This window comes from Astatotilapia calliptera, chromosome 6 (genome assembly GCF_900246225.1).
Source record: "Astatotilapia calliptera chromosome 6, fAstCal1.2, whole genome shotgun sequence".
Lineage (NCBI taxonomy): Eukaryota > Metazoa > Chordata > Actinopteri > Cichliformes > Cichlidae > Astatotilapia > Astatotilapia calliptera.
In genome coordinates this window covers 19,194,053-19,215,243 of record NC_039307.1, presented here as the reverse complement: position 1 = coordinate 19,215,243, position 21,191 = coordinate 19,194,053, and the positions used below count along the sequence as shown (strand labels likewise).

Below are 21,191 nucleotides of genomic sequence, written 5' to 3'. Positions count from 1 at the left end.
TGGGTGGATCCTCCAGTGACAGCTATACTGTGATTGGCTGCTCCAGTAGGAGGCTGCCATGACACATTGGATGCTGCACAGATCCACAGCATCAGCAGGCAACGGACCTCCATCCTCCTCGTTATCCCTCTCTCTTTCTCTTTTTTCTCCTCCTTTGCCTCTCCTCCTCTCACTACTACCCCTGCTCTCTCTTCTCTGTCCCTTCTCCTCCCACTTGGAAAGACACGCAGGCCTGTTTGAGTACACTGCAGCAGAGGTCCATTAACACAACAGCAGCAGGAATAGCAGCAGCAGCGACAGCAGCAGGCGGACTGGTAGGTGTGCTGAGGCCTGTCTCCCTCCTTATTGCAGCACAGGCAAGACATCGCATTCTCCTCTGATCACTGTCAAGGACTATCTTTTTGAGAAGTGTGCGTGCATGTGAGAGCAGGAATCTGGCAAGTAGTCAAAGAGGACTACCACACCCTGGGAACATTATTACCAGTGGTAGGGCTGAATGTAGCAGCTGATATTTTCATTCTCATGCTATGTTCATTATGTACTTATTTCTGAGCTTAAACACAAGGATTCATCTTTTGCTTTTCTCTGCTCTAGTTGTTTGTTGCTTTTCCTTCATTCTACAGCACTGTGATTTGATTCAGCACCCACTAGGCCTTGTTCGTCTACACACGTGTCTTTGCTAATGAATGCATTGAATGTCTAACTAAGGTCACATCATTTGCCATGCTGTGCGCACATATTGTCAGCCTACCTAATGACAGCCTTCGTCTTTCCTTTCCAAAGCTGTCTTCATCACCAGCCTCTCCATCCACCGTTCTCTCTTCTGTCCTCCTGCATCTTAATTTCCTCTCACTCCCATTCCTCTTTCCTAAAACCCTGTTCCTCCTTCCCCCGCCCCTTGCATTCCAGTCTCAATCTCTTCGACGTGCCTTTTCTTCTTCCTGCCGGCTGGTTTCCCAGGATGCCTTTTTCCAGGCCGCTCCGTTAGGCCCTACCAGCATGGGCGGAGACTGGGTGGGGAGAGACATTACGGATTGGACCCTTCCCCTCAGGACGGGCGCACTGGCGGGTCACCCTCCCTCAGCTTCAGATGGGCGAGGACGCTGAGAGCCCCAAAATCAACCACACCTTCCTGCGAGACTACGTCACTGAAGGTAGAGCGGACGATGTCTCGCTGCCATCTCTGTGGTGTCAGATAACATACTGGTATAATTGAACAGATTAATTTCAGCTTCCTGCATTGCACAGTAGAAGGAATGTATGATGACACTGCCTGACTCAGCAACAGACACTTTCATAATTTAAATTTTCCTTAGGCATCATAGACATAAATGGTTGATTTATGGTTTAGAGTAACTGAAATAATATGTGATTTTATTAATTTTTCTTTCATTGCCAGCCTTTTCTACATTGTTATGGTCACTTAATCATCTGTGCTTTTTTTGCCATGTCTGCCTAACGTTCTCGCTACTCTATCATTGCTGCGGTTTTCTTTTCTTCTTTCTATACTTTTGTTTAATTGCCTCCAATGTTCCTATCTTCCTTACAGCTGATGTCATCTCTACAGTGGAGTTTAACCAGACAGGGGACCTTCTGGCCACGGGGGACAAAGGTGGCCGGGTGGTCATTTTTCAGAGAGAGACTGAGGTTAGTTTACAATGCAAAACCACCACTTTCTGTACACATGCTTTTTTTTTTAAAAAATAGCTTCGTACACATACTGTAAATGCATGCTGAAAGCCGTGTTTTCCTCACTGTCTGCCCTGGGCAGCCGAAAGGTGAATCAGAGGAGGTGGGCGAGACAGGGGACTCTGGGGAGTACAATGTCTACAGCACGTTTCAGAGCCACGAGCCTGACTTTGACTACCTGAAGAGTGTGGAGATAGAAGAAAAAATTAACAAGATCAGATGGCTGCCACAGCAGAACGCAGCACATTTCCTCCTCTCCACCAATGGTGAGAAATCAGTGACTTCTCAGTCTCTATCAGAACATCATATTGATTGTTGGTTGTCGTAAAATGAAGTACAGGAAGTATACATGCATATAGGTTTTATCTATCTATCTATCTATCTATCTATCTATCTATCTATCTATCTATCTATCTATCTATCTATCTATCTATCTATCTATCTATCTATCTATCTATCTATCTATCTATCTATCTATCTATCTATCTATCTATCTATCTATCTATCTATCTATCTATCTATATATTGAGAGATAGTGAGAGAGAGAGATTTGTTATAAATAGCAGTTGTTTTTGCTTGATATGGCACAGGTATCGCTTACACACTTTGGTTTCAAACTACCTCCAATTTCCAAAATTATGGCAGCCTTGTGTCATCTTTTATTACCTACATAGAATTACAGTTTTTCTCAGTCGCTTTGGTGCGTTTCTCAGAACACCATTAACATTTGCACAGCAGTTAGTGCATTTCCCAAAACAATTAGTGCAAACTGCAAAACCTAGTGGATAGCCTGCAAAAGCACGTCACATGCACAGAATTGATTATCCATACCTCAAAAGCAAGTATCCATGTCAATGAAACTGTCAGTGCCATCAAAATGAAAAGTCTTGACACCATCTTTATGAACAAGATAGTCAAATGGCATTGTCATGTTTCCACTATGACAGTTTATAATTTCAGTGTTTCCCATTGCAAAAACAATTGGTGACACCTGAAAATGCTGACGACAGCACTATGGCCTACCTGTACAGCCATCTGAAATGTGCAGTAAAGTCACTGTAGATGTTATGGGAGTCTTGGGAGTAACTGAGACACTGAATACATACGTTTCACATTTCCATTGTGTAGAAGTGTTTGTAATCCTACAGAATTGTGCAAAAGAAAAATATGCTACAGTCACTTGTTCACTGTAGAATACATGTAAACATAAAATCACCAATTTGGTAGAGCCTCCTCATGAGTGACAGCTGTAATTCACCTGAGATCAATTGTTCAATTTCGGAGACATTTCCAGGAAAAATGATACAGAAAGGTATAGGATTTGCTTGACAGATGGCCAATATTTGGCATGTGATAACTAGTTCAACAATTTTGTGTGTGATGACTTAAGCAATGGATGTATGACTATTAGTTTTATTGGGAATGACTATTCAGCATCCATAGGTATGATTACTTTTGACTGACATGACATAAGCAAATGGAAATGTCAGAAAGCAGCAGGGAAATGTATGGAAGCAACTGATTCATCTCCAAAATCATTTGCAGTTTGTTCAGAGAGAGGAGAAATTGCTACTATGATGTGCACAAATGACTGAGTGTTGTGGAGGTTGAACTAATAGTTATGAGAATTTCAATTCTGATCTGAGAAACGCACCAAAGCGACTGAGAAAAACTGTAAATAACATCAAGATAGTCTTTGGAGTCTCACTTACGGGTGCAATAATGGCACAGAAAAAAAAATCTAAATTTGGTGCATGAATTAAGTATTATGTTTTAAATTAGCTGCAAATGTGATTTTTGTTGTGCTTTGCAATTTTCAATGAATGTAATCATCGTCAAAGGAGCTTGCAAAGAAAAGCGTCTGGACTTCTTTGAGTTGCTAGCAACTTAAAGAAGTCCAGACGCTTTTCTTTGCAAGCTCCTTTGACTACGATGACCTGGATGACTGAGAACCTTCACAGACGAATGTAATCATCATTTTCTGGCACGCAAATCCCGATGCCTGTCACAGATAAGACTATTAAACTGTGGAAGGTAAGCGAGAGAGACAAGAGACCAGAAGGATACAACCTGAAAGATGAGGAGGGACGGCTCAAGGACATCTCTACCATCACCTCTCTACAGGTACTCGGACACACACATACAACTGCACACTTTCATTTTGTTGGGTATGCCTGATACAAGTATTTATCAGGCTAACATTTAATCATCAAATCAAGTGTCTGTCTTTTTGCTCCTGTCCTTAAATGATCCATGGCTCTACTGTCCTCCAATTATGTCCTTTCTCATTGTTGTCTTTCTTTTTGCCCTATGATTTACTCCTCCTGTTCTTATCACCTCCTCCCTTCCGCCTTAAATCTTTTATCTCTCACCATTTAAGGTGCCAGTGCTGAAACCTACAGATCTAATGGTGGAGGTCCGTCCCAGAAGAGTATTCGCTAATGGACATACCTACCATGTCAACTCCATCTCAGTCAACAGCGATGGGGAAACCTACCTGTCTGCTGACGACCTCCGCATCAACATGTGGCACCTGGGCATCACAGACCGCAGTTTCAGTATCCTTACTGTCTTTTTTTTGTATTATAACACACTATTTTCAGTTTAACCAACCATGACCATTTGCTTTAAATAATTCTATAGCTCCTCTCAGACTTTTGTGTGGTGGAAACTCCTTCAATTTTACAGAGAATTCAGCGGTATGAATTAGATCACTGTTCATTGTTAAAGTATAACTGTATCCTTATGGTAATTGTAAAACAGCAATGAGAACAATATACCTAAACAGGTAAAGATTCCTGTCTACACCAAAAGGGAAAAAAAAAGAAAAAGTTTAATATACGTCAGTAAGCTTTTTTTGTGTTTGATTTTATGGTGAAGTGTCCATAAAGGATAAAATCTCATTTTAATTGTGTTAAGGTACACTGTAAAACAATTCATGCTACTATGTTAGTGTGCATGATTTTAGTTATCAGTATTGATCATTATGTATGTAGTTTCCTTACTAAAGAAAAAGAAATTGAGCAGTGTTGGGAACGCATCCCATATGCTTCTAATCTGTGTTTGTATTTCATCCACTGTTATCTAAATTTATGCCTAAAATATCACGGAGCCAATTCCAGGTTATGTACAGTAATCATAACCAATCATCCAAATTCATCTTCTGATTTATACTTAATGTAAACAACGTGACTCTGATTGGATTTGTGTTTCCATTATAATGCTGAGTAGTCAGTGCAGGTGGTAGCATGTGGGACTGGCTGCATGTTGTGATTTCCCCATTCAAATGGAAGCTGACCTAGAAAATCATAGAGGCATCTATGGAAGACGAGTTTAAATAATTCACACGGCAGTACACTTTCTTCTGAGCCACACAGGACTACCACAAATAGAACAGAGAGGAACAGCCTGTGCATGCATATTGGGGATAGGATGGGGTGCAGTTTTTTTTTTTTCCGGGATGTCTTTATGAATTTAGGTTGTGAACGTGTAGATCATCTGAAAATAAAAAGACTGCATGAATGAATATAAGTGATTTGTTTGCATGTCTGCTGCCTCAATTGACAAAATGTAAACATAGTCATGGAATTCGGTGTGGCTGTGGTAGAAACCCAGCTCGCCAGATTTATGTGGTGCTTAATGTCTGCGCTGTTTGTTCCTTGATGGCTCTGCTTCTCAGATATTGTAGACATCAAACCAGCAAACATGGAGGATCTGACGGAGGTGATAACAGCGGCAGAGTTCCACCCTCACCACTGCCACTTGTTCGTGTACAGCAGCAGCAAGGGAACGCTGCGCCTCTGTGACATGAGAGCCTCGGCTCTCTGCGACAAACATACCAAACGTGAGGAAACATTTTAAAGAGTTTACTGCAAGCTGTGCATGAGGAATCCTGCTCTCACGAAAGCAATGCAATTATATTTCTGTCTGATTAGTTTTTGAGGAGCCTGAGGATCCAGGGAACCGCTCCTTCTTCTCAGAGATTATTTCCTCTGTGTCGGATGTTAAGTTCAGCCATAGCGGACGTTACCTGCTGACCAGAGACTACCTCACCGCTAAGGTGTGGGATATCAATATGGATAAAGGCCCAGTGGAGACCTTTCAGGTAGAGGATTTTACCTGCACCTATTTGGAAATTGTATTCATTATTTGTCTGACATAAAATCTGTCTGAATCAAATTTGAAAATTTTGGGTGTTTGTTATGCTTTTCAAATTCAAAATACATATATTTTTACATTCATACACAATTCATTCAGTTGATCAGCATAATTCAGCAGCATCAACTTGATCCCAAAGAAAATCTGGAAGCCTTTTCTCATTTTTACTGCCGGTGTATTATACATGAGAGCAAAGTACAAGAAAGAAGATTAAAATGCCAAAATGTGAGCGTCCTGAGCAGGATAATGCTACCTTCCCCAAAACTTAAGCTGACTGTTTGCATCATCCCCAGGTCCATGAATACCTGAGGAGTAAGCTGTGTTCCCTCTACGAAAACGACTGCATCTTTGACAAGTTTGAGTGTGTTTGGAACAGCTCAGACAGGTAAGAGGCGGTGGGGGGACAGACAAAGTACAGCTTAAGTAGATTTGGAAGCAAAAACAGACTGCTGTGTCAGTGTGTTACTGCTTACAGTGATTTCCTAAATGCCCGGCCTCCTGCTTTATCCGACGTTTAAATCAATCCCAGAGACAAGCTTTACAGACATCAAATCAATCCTCATGTATTCAGTTTGCTTTTTCCTCTTTTCCTCCCCCTCATTCTACCATGAACACCGCTTGTCTCTTCCCGCTCTTTACTTCCTTTCGCCTCTCCTTTCCTCCATGATCCAGCGTGATTATGACAGGGGCGTACAACAGCTTCTTCCGGATGTTCGACAGGGAGACAGGCCGAGGCGTAACCCTGGAGGCCTGGCGAGAGAGCAGCAAGCCCCGGGCCGTACTGCGAACCCGCCGTGTGTACACTGGCGGTAAACGTCGCAGGGGCGATGTGGGCGTCGATAGCTTGGACTTCACCAAGAAAATCCTGCACATGGCTTGGCACCCATCTGAAAATATAATTGCCATAGCAGCCACCAACAATCTGTACATCTTCCAGGATCGTGTCAACCCAGAAACGCAGGCACAGTGACAAGAATGGAAATATGAACAGAAGCAGACACAGTACTTTTTATCAAAGTGTCACAGAAATGCAAAGAGTGACTGGAATATATTTGGATGTTCTATCGAGGGCATGGAGAGTGGCATGTTTGATGACATGCTTTGATGCAGAGTCTGTACATAATTGGAATAATCATAAAATAACAAGACTCTTTATTCAGTTCATTTTATTTAAAGGTGTTTAATCTAATCACCGAACTGAACTGATCTAGTACCCATCGGGACATTTGATTGATTGATTTATTTTTGGCTGCACTCTACTTCCACTTTTTGAAGATGTTTGTCTAACTGCCCCACTGTTGGGGCAGTCAATGAGGTGCAGGGACACCTCTCGATCTGCAGTGACTCAGTGCTGTTCCTCACACCGTGTTGCACTTCCCATTAATGTTCTGGTTACCTTTCACATAAAAATGGAAGATATGTGCTAGCTAGCATTTGAGAGGTAATTTCTAAATGCTACAGAATATACCGATAGAATGGCTGGAAAACTTTACCAGGCATTTAATCCAAATCTAATTGTTTTCACTAGGGTGAGGTATCAGGAATGGTGTTATTGTATAGTTCACAACAGTCTCCTAAAAGTTTTTTCTTCTTTGTCGTGTGACAACAGCAATTCAGTCTCTCCTTCAGAGCAGTGCTCTGGGGGAACGCACGAATAACTGTCCCGTAATCTTTTCCCTGTTCACGTTGCAATAATAACACTAACAAAACACAGTGCAGCACCATTCCTGCTTTAATACATGAGCTCTTCTTCTACAGGTAACAAAAAAATGTACACACTCTTTTTACTGTTTGCTGTAAATAGTCTGTGTTTTTTTTTAAAGGCGGTACCAATTTTCAGTTCCAGAGAGCTAAGAAAAAAAAGCATTTTGTCAAGGACACTCTAAATCGGTGTGAGATCTCATTTATAATAAGGTTTGTGGAATCACACTTTATCAGATATTTTCTCGTAGCAGTATATAGGTAGTTGTCGCTGGCTGTAGAGAGGACGGGGTAAAATTGTGCACAAAAAACACTAACTGTTTGGTTGTGTATATTAAGCCCTTATTGTGTTTTGATTGCTGTATCATGGTAATCTCATGTAAAAAAGAAAAAAAAAGAAAAAGAGGAAAGAAACAAATCCACATGCTTATATGAGAAAACATAGCAGTTGAAGGAGGCAGTGTGTGTATTGATGGGGGAATCTTGCAGTTTGGACAAACTTGAATTCTAAGCACATCGTTTATCGTTGAGACTCCCAAATTTAAATCAAAGTTGACTTTGTGTCCAGTGTGCTTGGAGGTTAGAGGTTATCATCAGTGCAATAGCTCATCACAGCAGTAATGTCATGTGAATTCATACTATCACAAGATCTTAATGTCATTACACCGTATACCTCACAGCGCCACATGCTACTCTGCGGTGCGACTCTGAAAGCCTGGGATGTACAGCAGTACAGTAAGGTGATGTCCGTGTTGGATCGCGTGAGACTTGTTTGTTTACAGTGAAGTACTTTATTTTCAAGTGACCTTGGCCCTGATGGGATTATTGTAAGTGGTTTAAATGTGTACTGTAGTGGGTGGGGTAACATAACCAGTGCAAAGGTAGAGAATATCAAGTCCCTTTGCACATTTTCAAAATCTGAAGAATCAACAGTGTAAAGAAATAACTGCTGTCACACCTGCTTCCTCCTCTCTCCCTCATGCCCGTTTGGTTTTCCAAGTTGCTGTTCACACACATCTGTGTTATCTGCCTGTAGCTAAGATGGTTTTCTTATGGGCATATATATTTTTTGTCTTCACTACCAGCCAGTGTTATCATGTGCAGGTACAGTTTTTCACTTATTGATTTAACATGTACGACACAGCAAAATCCATGATGACGACAACCCACAAGAAAACGGTTTTACATAGTGAAGGGCCTTGTGAAGCATTATGTAAGCTCCGAGGTTCATCCCTGCAGTGGCGAAATGTAGTTTAGAACAAGTCAGTTGTAATCGCATCATAACCACCAACACATACAACCAGTGAGACGATTTGTGTTCGGGAGCACAGCAGCAGCAGCATGTCGCCATTACTCAATGCTACTAGCGTGTATATCTATCATGCTTTAAAAATCTAACAGTACGAAAACATAACTCATATGAGGTGAATGAAAGGAATGTGCATTAATAAAATAACATAAAATCTAACAAAAATGTGTTGGATTTCATTTTAATGTCTGTCCTCATTTAATAGATTCTGCTTTTTGTCTCATCACCAAAAAAGAAATATATATAAAAAAATATATTAATCTGAATAAAACCTTTCACAAGAGATTTTTCCCCCCCAATTCAAGCATTTTAATAGACACCCCATTTAACTCCACCAGTGGAAAAAAAAAAGGCACTCACATTTACAGTGTCGAGGCTCAACGTCAGCAATTGTAATCCACACGAGCATTGAGGTTACAGATTGATAGTGTTTATGTGTAAAGCTTTTCATACACCACCACTGCATTACTGTACTGTGTAAACCAGATAGCTAGGAAAACCCCCATTTCAAAAATAAATTAATCATTCATTACTGTTATTTTAACTATCCGTCCATCCATCTTCTTCCACGTATCCAATTCAGGGCTGCTGGAGCTTATGGAGCTTAGGGTTGAGAGGTGGCGATACACTCTGGGCACATCGCCAATCTTTCACAGGGCTTATTTTAATTATGTGTACAATATTTTCTTTAGTACCTCTTTCTTCAGTCAAATTCCAAACTGGCAAATTTTGAGATAAAAACTGTTTTTCTCTAAAGGTTCGGATTCTGTAAACAAAATGGTCTCTTAACTTGAACCAATATTGTGTTCAACTCAGTGAAACAACACATTTTAAACATTCCTGGTAATTCTTAATTGTTATGGAATGAACATGGTGTGTCTTAAATTTGTCATTTGCATACATTTGAGAAATACCATAAAAGGAGGTCTAGTGTGTGTTAATGTGATAACGAAAGTTTTCACAGAACTGCACAAAGTTCAACCTTATTTGCGTCTGGTTATTGATCATCAGCAAGTGAGCACTTCTATAAAAGCAGAGGTTTTGGCAGTTTTCTGGGCTGGAGCATTCTCATGTGTGTTAACAAAATGCCACAATCTTCCAATGAGGGGATGCCCCAGCAAATTCACTCCAAAGTCACACTGTGTAACTCTCAGATCACCTACAAGAACAACAAGCACTATATCTTAGCCTCTATAGGCCTGAATATGTTAAAGTTCATGATAGTAAATTTATAAAAAGTACAACTTGGGTAGAAGGGGTTCCAGGAGAAAGGCTCTTCCTCTAAAAACAAGATGTCAGCACAGTTTAAGTTTGCAGATCTGCATCTGGGCAAACCACAAGACTTCTGGAACGATGTCTTGATGAGAAACAGATCAGACCAAAGTGTAGATATCTGTGTATAATCCACAGCACCACATTTGATGCATTTTGATATGTGTAATACAAAAATCTGCAAGTTTACTGCAACCCCCCTTGATGAAAGTTTTATGCTGGCTTTTCAAAATGACTGCATGTGCATCATAGCTTGAGAGACAGGAAAATCTGATGCTAAAATTAAAGTTAAGACCAGGAAGTTTAAAGACAACATCATAAAATATTGCCTAACAGAGGAAGCCAGAAATGCATATATATTATCACTAAATTTGTGTCATATATTTCCATAAAAATATTTAAATATGCATTTGAAAATGCACAAATATAAACAGAATACAAATGCAAATATCTTAACCATACACTATATTTCTAGATAAATTTTTAAATACAAAGGCAGATATAAAATCTACTCAGTCGCTATTTTGTTTTCAACAAATGTGCAGTTTTCTAAGTGAAAGGTGAAAGGAGAACAGCACCCAGCATTAACCTTCTTGCATACAGCTGGATACCATCAAATTACAGCAATCTTCCAGTTCTTTATAACTATATTATAACATATTATTATATATTAGGTTGTGTGTGTATAAGTTTAACTCTAGCTAGACATAAAATGGATTTGAAAATAAAACAGATCATGAGTCTTGCCAAAGTTGGTGTCTGACGATTCTTGAACTGCTGTAGATGAAGTAAAAGTAGGATCTGCATAAACTAATGCACAGGAACACAAACTTTATAGATCCATCCAATTAAAAAAATACTATTTTAATTGCATCAGTGCTTCTAGACTAACATCATAAGAAACAAGATGATGTTCTGGAGAGACTCAAATAGGTTATTTTATTTCTACTTTTAATTACTAGTTTTAAATTTTTGCTGACAAAAATGGGGAAAAGAAAAAATCAAATGCAAACTTCAGGGCTTTCATTGTGGTACGTCTCCAGTTTCTCTCTATTTTCACCTGCCTGCCTCCAGTGAGCACTGAAGAAGGACAGTCAAGACAGTGGATAGCTTTCAACTCAAAGGCTGGAGCTCTGGCTCCTAGACGTCCCTCCAGTTTGGTGCTAAACTCCACCTTATTACCAGGGCTCAGATTTAGAAGCACCTGTCTGAACTCATGACTCGCCATTAGGACTATATCTCTGGCTGGGTCCTCTCTCTCTCCACGTTCATCCTGGATCATTCCCACTGTCACTTCAAAGCGGTAGCTGTCGAAACGCTTGACATGGCAGGTATGTTTAGCCAGAGCCTTGAGCTGACACAGTTCTTCCTCATCTTGCGATAGAAGGAGGATTGGCAGTGAAACAGGCCCTGATGCAGAACTGGCTGTCAAATCTGCAGCTGTCAGATTTGCAACTGCGGCATTCTTTGGCTCACATTTGGGATAGGTCTCACCGTACAAGCAGCGCAGCCAATCTCCCACAAACACCGGCAACATGTTGATCACAGACTGTGCCCCATTCTCTGTTTCAGCCACACGGACTTGCTTGAAGCACCCAGTCCAGGTGACTCTGTGTCCATTCAGGTGGCTACAGAAGATTTGTGTCTGGGCTATGCCTTTGGTTTCCCAAGCACGAGGCCCACAAACCTGGCCATACTGACTCCAAGTAAGGGTGGAGTTGTACACCTTCTCACCTTCTGCATGGTACACATAGACAGAGAAGAATAGAAGGACCATGGAGATGCAGAGTAAAATGAGTTTGACTGGACCCCGATGAGTCAGTGAGCGAAAGACATCCAGAATGGACGTGCTGAACCGCGTCCACAGCCGCAAGGTGACAGGGATCGCACATATTACCAGAGTCACAATCATCTTTGTCAGTTCTAGCTCGAGGAACCACTTAAACACTTGGATGAAGAGCATGGTGGCGAGACCAAATGCCAGAACAGGCAAGGCAAACAGGAAGAGAAAGTAAGCCACACAAGTGCGGATTAGACCCACAACAGTGGAATTCTGGAGGAGGACCACTGAGAACTCGCACCACATGAAGCACACAAGATACGGAACCAGGAAGCAGTAAGTTCCCCGGAAACCACGCAACCTCGCCATGCTAAGGAAGGAGAAACAAAAAGGAGGGGGTAAAAAGTTCTGAGATTACTTTAAGTGTCTGAAGAGTAAATCTGTCATTTTAACATAGAATAAAACAACACGGCAGACAGGAGTAAGACCAGTTTGAGAATTTTACTAATATAAGTAATCAATATTTCAGTTTGTCCAAATCTTTCTTACCTGAAGAACAGATAGAACAGGTAAACATAAAGCAAGCAGGGGAGACTGAGCTTCAGCACCACAGACTCCCCCAGTGGCAGAGTGGCGAAGGTGCGTCCCAGTAAATGAAGCGCCGTCATGTTCTGTGGCAAGAACTGCGTCAGGCAACAGAGAGATGATGCCATCTGGATTAAACCAAATGCAAGGACACAACAGAGGTTTTGATTAACTTGGAGAAGGCTGTTTTATTTCACTGTCATAAAAACATTAAGATTATAAATAGGAAAGAGATTTTTGTCGACATTTGTTAAAACCTTGCACAACAGCATTGCATGTTTTCCATTCATAAAACTGAGGTTAAGTACACATAAAAACCCTTTAACCCATTCTATGGTTTAGTTTATATCCGTAGTTCTGGTTCTTTTAGTTGTTTTTCTGTTTTGTGTAATACTTGTAGTTTCTGGCCTTAGTTTTGCCATCTAGTCTTCAGGTTCTGTTTCCATGCCTCTCCTATGTTCCACAGACTGTTTTATCAGACTTGTCTTCATGTTTGTTTTACTCTTATCTCCGTGTTTAGTATTTCTTTTCTGTCTCCTCAGTCAGTTTTGTTCCCATGTCTGTTTCTCCCCTGGTCCCAGTGTCAAACACTTGTTTCTTAGTCTTTGTCTGTGTGGTTATTGTACTTCCTGTTTTATTTTGACAGTCTCTCGTAGTGTGTACAGTTTGTTAAGTTTTGCTTCTCTTGTCCTGTTTGTCTGTATTAGTTCTCATTGTGTCCCATCCTCTCGTTATCATGTGTGTATTTAAGTCCTCTCTCTTCCACTGCACATTGTCGTGTTGTCCCTGTTTGCCATGTGTGCCATGTTTTACTTGTTAATTCCTAGTTTTAATCTCCTAGTTGTTTGTTACCAGTTTATAGTTCCTAGTTGCTAATTTCTGAGTTTTTGGTTGTTAGTACCCTTGTGGTTAAATAGTCTCAGCTGCGTCTTTCAGTTGATCCCTTTGTGTCTGAGTCCTGCTTTTGGGTCCTACCTCTGCCTGCCACACAGCGTACACAACAACGAGTGAATGAAAGCATGTGGTCACTATCAGGCTAATTATGCAACTTATGCCTAAAAAAGGCATTACTAGAAAATTATGTCAAACTCTGGTTTTACAAGGCAAAATAAAACTTCAACTCCCAAATCTGAGATTTCCCAGTATTTACAAAAATATTTTTTCTCTGTTATCAATGTCATGTTGCTGCTACACGTTTTTATGACAGAAGGCAAACAAGTGGTTTCCTAGAAATTCCAAATCATTTCATTAAGAATGAAATGATTAATTAAGCAGCAGTATTATTAGTGTAAATTATACTTAGCAACAGGCAAGACAGTAATTCTGATCATTCAATCACTCAGTCAATTGACCTCTATAACCATTGCCCGGCGTGCATATGCTGTGGCATTTGGGCTGAGGCTGTGGTAGCTGACAGCAGTAAAGAAGATGGCCACAGTCGAGAGCTCAGAGCAGGGGATCCAATTCTTGTCTGCTACAGGGAAGGAGAAAATTACAAAGAAGACGGAGAAGATAAAATAGAGGTACGGTTCAAGGTTGTTCCAGCCAAAGTTTGTCTCTGCTTGCTCCACATCAAGGCCAGGTTCAAACCGTGTCAGCAGAGATGTCAGGGCACTAAAGTTCTCCCAGGTCTAGAAAAAGGGGGAAAGTTTACAAGTGAAAGGAAGCAAAGCACTCCAAAGAAATTTAAATGCAGGGTATTTAGACTGAAATTCAATATCAAACAAATTAAAGAAAAAAAAACAACAACAACAGAAAACATATTCTCACCTATCCCATTTAGCATTAGCTGACTTTTTTGTACAAAAATGTCGTCCGCAAAGTTTACATTCATGCTATAAATATTTTCTGATTTATAGGCATTCAAAGTGGATTGAGGTTGGTTGAATTTTTTTAATGTGCTGCAAATTTTAAATCTGAGATTGTGTCCCTTTTTTGTATCTTTGGGGTCAGAAATACTAAGTTTGCAGAATAAAAAGCATTTAGCATAAAAAGCAACTTTTAGCAACACAGTAAATTTGAAACAATAATTATATTTTTGCATTAAAAATACTGATTGTGGTATTTTTTTTTACTGGTAATTTGATAATTACCAGTACTGTTAATGTAGGGCAGATTTAGCATAAACCTTACATTGGTTGTGGTGTAATAAATTGGTTGAGCACTACATAATTTCATTGATTAAGGAGAAATGCAAAAATAAATGCACATTTACAGTAGAAATTACTTTGTTTCATAAACTTTCATGTAAACTTTCAGGGTTCTGACAGTCCTGCTAACTGTGTGAAAATTACTAAATGAAACTGAAAGGAAATGCTCACCTTTGTCCTCTGGAAAATACGCAGCGTGCAAATGATCATGGCGATGAAGGAGAGGTAGAAGACAAGCAGAGGGATAACAAAAGCAAACAGATCCACCGTCAAGTTGCTGATGATGAAGAAGAAAATGAGAGCATTGACGTGTTGCGTTGGAATGATTGTGCTCAGCCACTGGACACCGGCCCGTGATGCCCAATCAACAAGATGCTCCTTTATCTCAACAACTGCATGCAGTGGGTACTGCAGCATCTGAGGAGAAGAGAGACGGATATGAAGATGAACAGAGAATATCAACACATTTAAAAGACTATTAAAATGTGAAATAATAATGAGGTAACAGGTACTATTAATTGTGACTTCATGTCCATGGCCCTTCTAAAGGCTCCGGTCTCACTAGTGTGCAGCATCATCCCACTTCGGCCAAAACTCCAGGCACTCTTGTTTGACTTCTTGCATCCTGATGAGACTGACTCAGCCTTGTGCTTTAAAAACACAGTTGCAAACACAAACACATTCACAGCCATGCTGTATCAAATAAACTATGTTCAAGTAACAGTTTTTTTCTGCTTATGTAAAGTGTAAACCTTTTTTTTCTTTTCTTTTCTTTTCTTTTTTTTTTTTTTTTTTTTTTACCCCTGTACGACTGTCATGAAGTGCAGGGCTTTCAGTTGTGGCTGAGACTTGGCTGCCATTCTTGGGAGTAGCCGGGGCAATACCCTGTGCATAGTTCTTAGTCATCTCAACAAACTCATCCAGGTCCACCATCTGACTGGCTAAGAGATAAAGAGAGATATAATTACAGGTGGAGATGCAATATAGTTTCTGGTCCGCTCCTCCACCCTCTCTGGATACCTACATTCTTTGCTGACCATGCTCCCCAACACTTTCTGGGCTTGATTCGAAGTTGGGACAGGAACCTTGCTGCTTGCAGTGCCACCTGTTGGTGAGAAATGACCACACCACCATTGAGCTGGATGAAAGCTGGTAACATGAAACTATTCATTGTAACAGCTGCAAATATTAAAATCACACAGGGGCATCTCATATTTCCAGCAGTAGTGACAGCTATTGCATAACAGCATACTAAATCCTTCTAGGTATAGCCACTAGTACATCATGCAGCATTATTTTCACCATTCAAAAATAGTTAATACTTTTTAATGATGAATTTATCAAAATATCTGTGGCTGAGTTTGTCTCTCCTACCTGGAACTGCATTCACCTGGTTGACATTTTCCAGCATCTCAGATACAGTCACCTTCTTCTTCCTGTCTGGGTTTAGCTTCCAGTACATCAGCATGGCTGCTTTGCGTACTGCCAGCTCAAACTTACTCTCTGTCGACAACCTGCGGACATCAGCCTCATTCTCTGGAGTGATTCCTAGTGGAAGTGAGCTTAAGTTATAGAACAGAAACATAAAGACTTTAACACATGTGATACTTGTGTTAAATGAACCTTTTTTCTGGATCCAGCAGCGCTGCAGGGCTTTTGTTGCACCCCTTCTTCCCTGTTTCGCTGCTTTAACAAGCCAGTTAACAGCCAGCAGATTATTTGTTTCACTATCCTTCTCTTTAGCAAGACCCAAGTAGTGCTGACCAAGCTGAAAGACAGAGGAGAGGTAAAAGGGCCAGATTATTTCAGCTTACTTAATGTACTGCATGCATGGATATGTATTTAAGCAAGCTTGTTATACTGTGGTGTTAAAGGCAAAACTACAAAAAATCGTGTATGTCCAAAACTGTATGTCTACTACAATCTTTTTCCTAGCTCCCAAGATACAGCAGTGAACAATGCCCCAAAAAGTGTTATCATAAAACATTATGCCATAGTGAAATCATAGCTGAGCTTCTTTTGTATTTTGGACAGAAACAGAATCGCATATTAATTTTATCCCATTAAAAATGTATGTGAAGTGTTTTGGTCATAATTGGTGTATGCATGTTATGGCCAAAAATGTGTTACGTGAGGTCACACTGACCTCTGAATTTTAGTAACCAAATAATAATAATTTCATTTTTGAGATCAAGTGAACGTTTGTGCTAAAGCTTAAGAACTTCCCTGAGGGTATTCCTAAAATATTAATATTATGAAAAAAATGGGAGAGACAGATGAAAAAAAAGCAACACCTCCAGCTACGACATTCACTGTCATCAAAATTAATCTGCAGTGGCACAAAAATGTAATTAAACAGGAACTTGTATTTCCAGTAGCTCTCTTGTTATTTTGAACAATCCTCAAGGATTATTGGATTTACACTTGTTTGTGAGCTCCATTCAAAACAGTTCATAGTAAAGTTCATATAATGCACCAAGAACACATGACTTCAGAATGTATTATTTTCTGTTTCTGTAGCCGTCGGGGCATTCGTCATGTCTAACTAACAGGGGCAGCAGTGGCCCCTGTGGCATATCAAGTGACTGCTTTCTAATATTAACTGTCATTTCATAAACTTCCCTCTCACTCAGTTATTATTAAATGTCCCTATTTGTGTGGAATCAGATGTGTCTTCGTTTTTAATGGTTCTGCAGTTGTGTATTCCTGTGTCTATCAGACAAACAAAGAAAATACCATCATAAAACTTATTTTAATTGCTAGAGTGACAAAATGTTTTTAAAATAAAATAAAGCTTTGAATTGGAGTATTGGACAGTACTGTAAATATTATAATGTGTATCTTGCCTATTGGGATACCATAATGCACAAATGGAAAGCCTACCAATGCTTCTCAGCATCCAGCTGCTGTACTGATATGGTCTCAGGTTTGCATGTGTTCTCTTAGATATGCACACCCTCTCCTTATTTAGACAGTGGGTATGTGCAAATACATGACATCTGGCAAGAGAATGTTGAACCAAATGTTGACAAGACACTTGGGAATGTCACTTCTACCACCCTTGAATTTGTTTGCGCTGGCAGACAACATGGAGTAAACAGAGTGTGAATTTTGCATTGTTATTTATACAGCAGCAGTACATGCTACAGTATGCTTTAACTTTTACACTTCTTAATGATTTGTAAGTATGACAGTATATTAGTGTGTCACACTGAAATTGTGGGATCATCTTCCAAGTGGCCCAAAATAGGCACATGCTGAAAACCAGACTGAGTCAGCTTGCAGGACTGAAAACAATGCCAAGAGCCTGTCTGTGCATGTCTGTGCATGTGCTTTCACTTACACGGGCCTGAGCTCTGGCATCACCGCCTATGGCCTTCTCCTCAAGCTGCTCCACAGACACGTCTTCCTCTGGTTCTTCATCTGCAGGAGAGGACACAATATGTCTTAATAAAAAAAAAATCATGTATATCAATTTTAATTAACTGCCAATAACTTTTTGACAAAACCTCAAAGCTTCCAGCAACACCGTGCCCAGTTTTTACCTCACAGCACTTGTCAGCTGTAAAAGTTTCATAACTGTCCCCCCGCTGTCCATTAAGAAAAGGGCTTGACACTCTTCAACTTTAGCCCTTACTGCATTTCAAATGTCACAGCTTATCACGCATAGCAGATCTCCAACTGGTGAAGCCAGGATCTTGTTTTCAATTCCAACAGCTATGGAATATATTGAAATACCACAAAATGTCAATGAGACAAGAGTGTCGGTTTTCTAAAGTACTTAAGGAAAATGTACATTATGAACAGTTTTATTATTATACATAAAAATCTGATTATACAGTCTGATCTACTGGGACTTTCCCACACAGTCATCTCTAGGGTTTCCTATGAATGGTCTGAAAAAGAGTAAATATCCAGTGAGCAGCAGTTCTTTTGGCAAAAATGCCTTGTTGTTACCAGAGGTCTGAGAAAGATGGCCATACTGCTTTAAGCTGACAGTTAGGAGACAGGAGACAGTTAGGAGACTCAATATTTACTTTCACAAACAAGGTATGCAAGGGAGAGTATCTCTGAGAACACATTAAACATTCAGCATTTTACAGATTGCCTTTGTATATTTTTCCACGAAATATGGAGTTTATGTGATTTGGAAATCATTGCATTCTTCTTAAAACTGCATTTACACCTTCCCAACTTTTGGAAGTGAGGTTATAAAATTAGTGCACTTGACAGATAAAATATTTATTGTGATACATGAAACATATCATGATGTACAATGAAAAAGGTGTATTATTTCTATCAATGAGGGGACATGACTTTGTGCACAAAATTCCACGGCAACGCAACTAATATTGTTTCATAGATTTGAACCTCATATTGGAGTTTTAGACTACCAAAGTCATAATGTCCTCTCAGCAGCACTGAACCTTCAAAATCTGTCATTTAATCCCTCAATTTGAATGAAACTATTCTTACCATCCTCTTCATCAAAGGCATCCTCTTCCTCAGCTTTTCTAAGTCTTTCCTGTATGATTACCCGTTTGGCCATGGAAGCAAAAGTGCGTTTTGCGGAGGCCATGGATGAAGATGTGGAAGCCGTGGTGGAAGTAGCTGTTGAGGAGGCAGATGTGAGGTCGGAAGTGAGTGAAATTGTGGAAGTTTGAGGGTCAGCAAGGGTGAGAGAAGCTGGTAGGGGTGTTCTGATCGGAGCACTAAGGGAGGGATTAGTAGAAACGGTTTTACATGTAGAGCTAGGAGACACAGCAGGAGATAAGGGCTTTGACTTGTCTAAGGAAAGGGGGGGATCCATCTGTTTAGCGGTAGTATGTGTAGATGGTGGCGAAGAACTGGGTAATTTTCTGGGTTCCAGAGAGGTTGGTGATTTTTCATGCTGAGTGGGAGAAGCAGAGAGGTTACTGGAGATGGGTGTAAGAGGAATTTGCATGGGGGATGGACAAGAGGGCATATCCAGGACAGGGCTCGACCCCTGGACGTTGACACTAGTTGGTGTTGATGACAAATCCTTCTCCATCTCTCCTAAAATAAAAACAGGGTGAGAGAAAATGTATATTTTAGCTGGGTAGTGAACTTTCTGAACTCCCTGTTACAGAATTTGATGGATTCACCTACAGACATTTTACGTCCATAACAACAGATCTTCTCATTGAAGTTTTGAACTTAACAAATTCTTACATAAAGCAGGCTAAAAGTGCAAAGCAAGAAAAAGGCTAATTAAAAAAATATACAACAGCATAAAAATTTGAGAAAACGCAAGGTAAATGAGAGGTGCTTTGGGAAAGTACTGTAATTACTCCGCATTAAAGCATCAGAGCAGCAAGCAGGGACTGACATGAAGTAACAGGCAACAGGAGAACTCGGAACGTCAGTAACTAGAGCAAATCTTCAACATTAAAACTGCGCTATGATGACATACAGTAAAGCAATAATCATTACCTGTTTACTAAATGAGCAGATTTCTTTAGGATTCAAGACAATCACCCTCCTGGATTTGAATGTTGAGTGTGTATTCCATGTTCCAGATTAATCCTCACCAAACAGCCCCGAGTAACCAGAGACGCACACTTGCTCGCTGCCGTCAAACTCTGGGCTATAAACGACGCCACAACTTTGTGGCCCGCCCTCTTAAAACAGGCTCTCGCACTGCAAGGACTGCAAATGTCCGTCAAAGGAACAGCTTACCTGATTGGTTTTTAGCTTTTTAAACCTGTGACAGATGCTTTGCGGATGTTTTATGGCGATTCTTTAAACATTTCCCCAATGCACTTCCAATTTTAAAAAGAAAAAACAAACAAACTTGAGGTCTTGCTTTAAAGTTCAAGCCTGGACGTGCAGTTATTTTAGCTATAGCTAGAGCAGTAGACACATGTAAGTAGATTACGGGGTCCCAGATCAAACGCTACGGGCCTACACTTAATCGATTGTGTCTTTTCCATATGGCAGAGGACAGCGATCCTGCACCCTGAGATGCTGTGAAAGTAAAATCGAAATCATTAAAATGACTAATAAATAAAACCAAGATAATTATATAAGTCACAATTGCTGTAATCATCAGATACAAACACAATCGCATATGAATTAAAATAGGAGATTCTTATGTATACCTGTTTACCATCTCTCGGTTACTTCAAAAGTAAATGTCGTATTGTTATTAATACCCGATGTTCTATTAGACGAGGATTTATGATCCTTTCATTATTTCATTAAGGAGAGACAGGATTTTACATCAGTGTAGTTGATCATTATGAGGCATGTAGTAGAGAAACACTTGTATCAGTATACTAAAGAGGACAAATACATAATAATAATAATAATAATAATAATAATAATAATAATAATAATAATAATAATAATAATAATAATAATAATAATAATAATTGTTAGGTATTTTAGTACCATGGTAGCATTTACTGGATATTGTTTTATAGTGACATTATGCAGGAAAACTCTGTCATTCAATAAGGCCCCTTTGTTTCAGTGTTTTTCTCTTTGACCCAAGAATTGATGTGTGAGAATCACAGGCTGGTAC

At 39.9% G+C, this 21,191-nt stretch overlaps 2 protein-coding genes across 5 annotated transcripts; one reads left to right on the top strand and one right to left on the bottom strand.

Annotated features, from left to right (window-relative positions):
- The first annotated feature begins 159 nt into the window (after positions 1-159).
- On the top strand, positions 160-9,016 carry ppp2r2ca (protein phosphatase 2, regulatory subunit B, gamma a). 4 transcript variants are annotated; one of them, XM_026170861.1, is made up of 10 exons: positions 160-314; positions 961-1,154; positions 1,550-1,647; positions 1,772-1,955; positions 3,701-3,813; positions 4,070-4,247; positions 5,369-5,533; positions 5,625-5,794; positions 6,141-6,232; positions 6,520-9,016. In XM_026170861.1, exons 2-10 carry the CDS (start codon positions 1,091-1,093, stop codon positions 6,815-6,817), a joined length of 1,362 nt encoding a protein of 453 aa, XP_026026646.1. In that variant the 5' UTR covers positions 160-314; positions 961-1,090; the 3' UTR covers positions 6,818-9,016. The 4 variants fall into 4 exon arrangements, with proteins under 4 accessions (XP_026026646.1, XP_026026645.1, XP_026026644.1 ...); XM_026170860.1 differs by having other exon boundaries at positions 910-1,154; XM_026170859.1 differs by having other exon boundaries at positions 784-1,154.
- Positions 9,017-9,142: 126 nt separating this feature from the next.
- Positions 9,143-20,240, bottom strand: wfs1a (Wolfram syndrome 1a (wolframin)). The gene is made up of 12 exons (XM_026170855.1): positions 20,099-20,240; positions 19,121-19,681; positions 17,988-18,067; positions 16,268-16,412; positions 16,019-16,192; positions 15,669-15,749; positions 15,446-15,585; positions 15,157-15,294; positions 14,816-15,061; positions 13,847-14,125; positions 12,459-12,622; positions 9,143-12,279 (listed from the first exon to the last, which is right to left on the bottom strand). Exons 2-12 carry the CDS (start codon positions 19,674-19,676, stop codon positions 11,094-11,096), a joined length of 3,189 nt encoding a protein of 1,062 aa, XP_026026640.1. The 5' UTR covers positions 19,677-19,681; positions 20,099-20,240; the 3' UTR covers positions 9,143-11,093.
- Positions 20,241-21,191: the final 951 nt, after the last annotated feature.

Excerpts from the sequence above, each read along its gene's own strand:
- ppp2r2ca (XM_026170861.1), top strand. The coding sequence starts at position 1,091 with ATGGGCGAGGACGCTGAGAGCCCCAAAATCAACCACACCTTCCTGCGA. Across the intron at positions 1,155-1,549 it reads GCGAGACTACGTCACTGAAG|CTGATGTCATCTCTACAGTG; the intron begins GTAGAGCGGACG and ends TCTTCCTTACAG. Across the intron at positions 4,248-5,368 it reads CATCACAGACCGCAGTTTCA|ATATTGTAGACATCAAACCA; the intron begins GTATCCTTACTG and ends TCTGCTTCTCAG.
- wfs1a (XM_026170855.1), bottom strand. The coding sequence starts at position 19,676 with ATGGAGAAGGATTTGTCATCAACACCAACTAGTGTCAACGTCCAGGGG. Across the intron at positions 18,068-19,120 it reads TGCCTTTGATGAAGAGGATG|ATGAAGAACCAGAGGAAGAC; the intron begins GTAAGAATAGTT and ends CCTCTCCTGCAG. Across the intron at positions 15,062-15,156 it reads ACATGAAGTCACAATTAATA|ATGCTGCAGTACCCACTGCA; the intron begins GTACCTGTTACC and ends TCTTCTCCTCAG.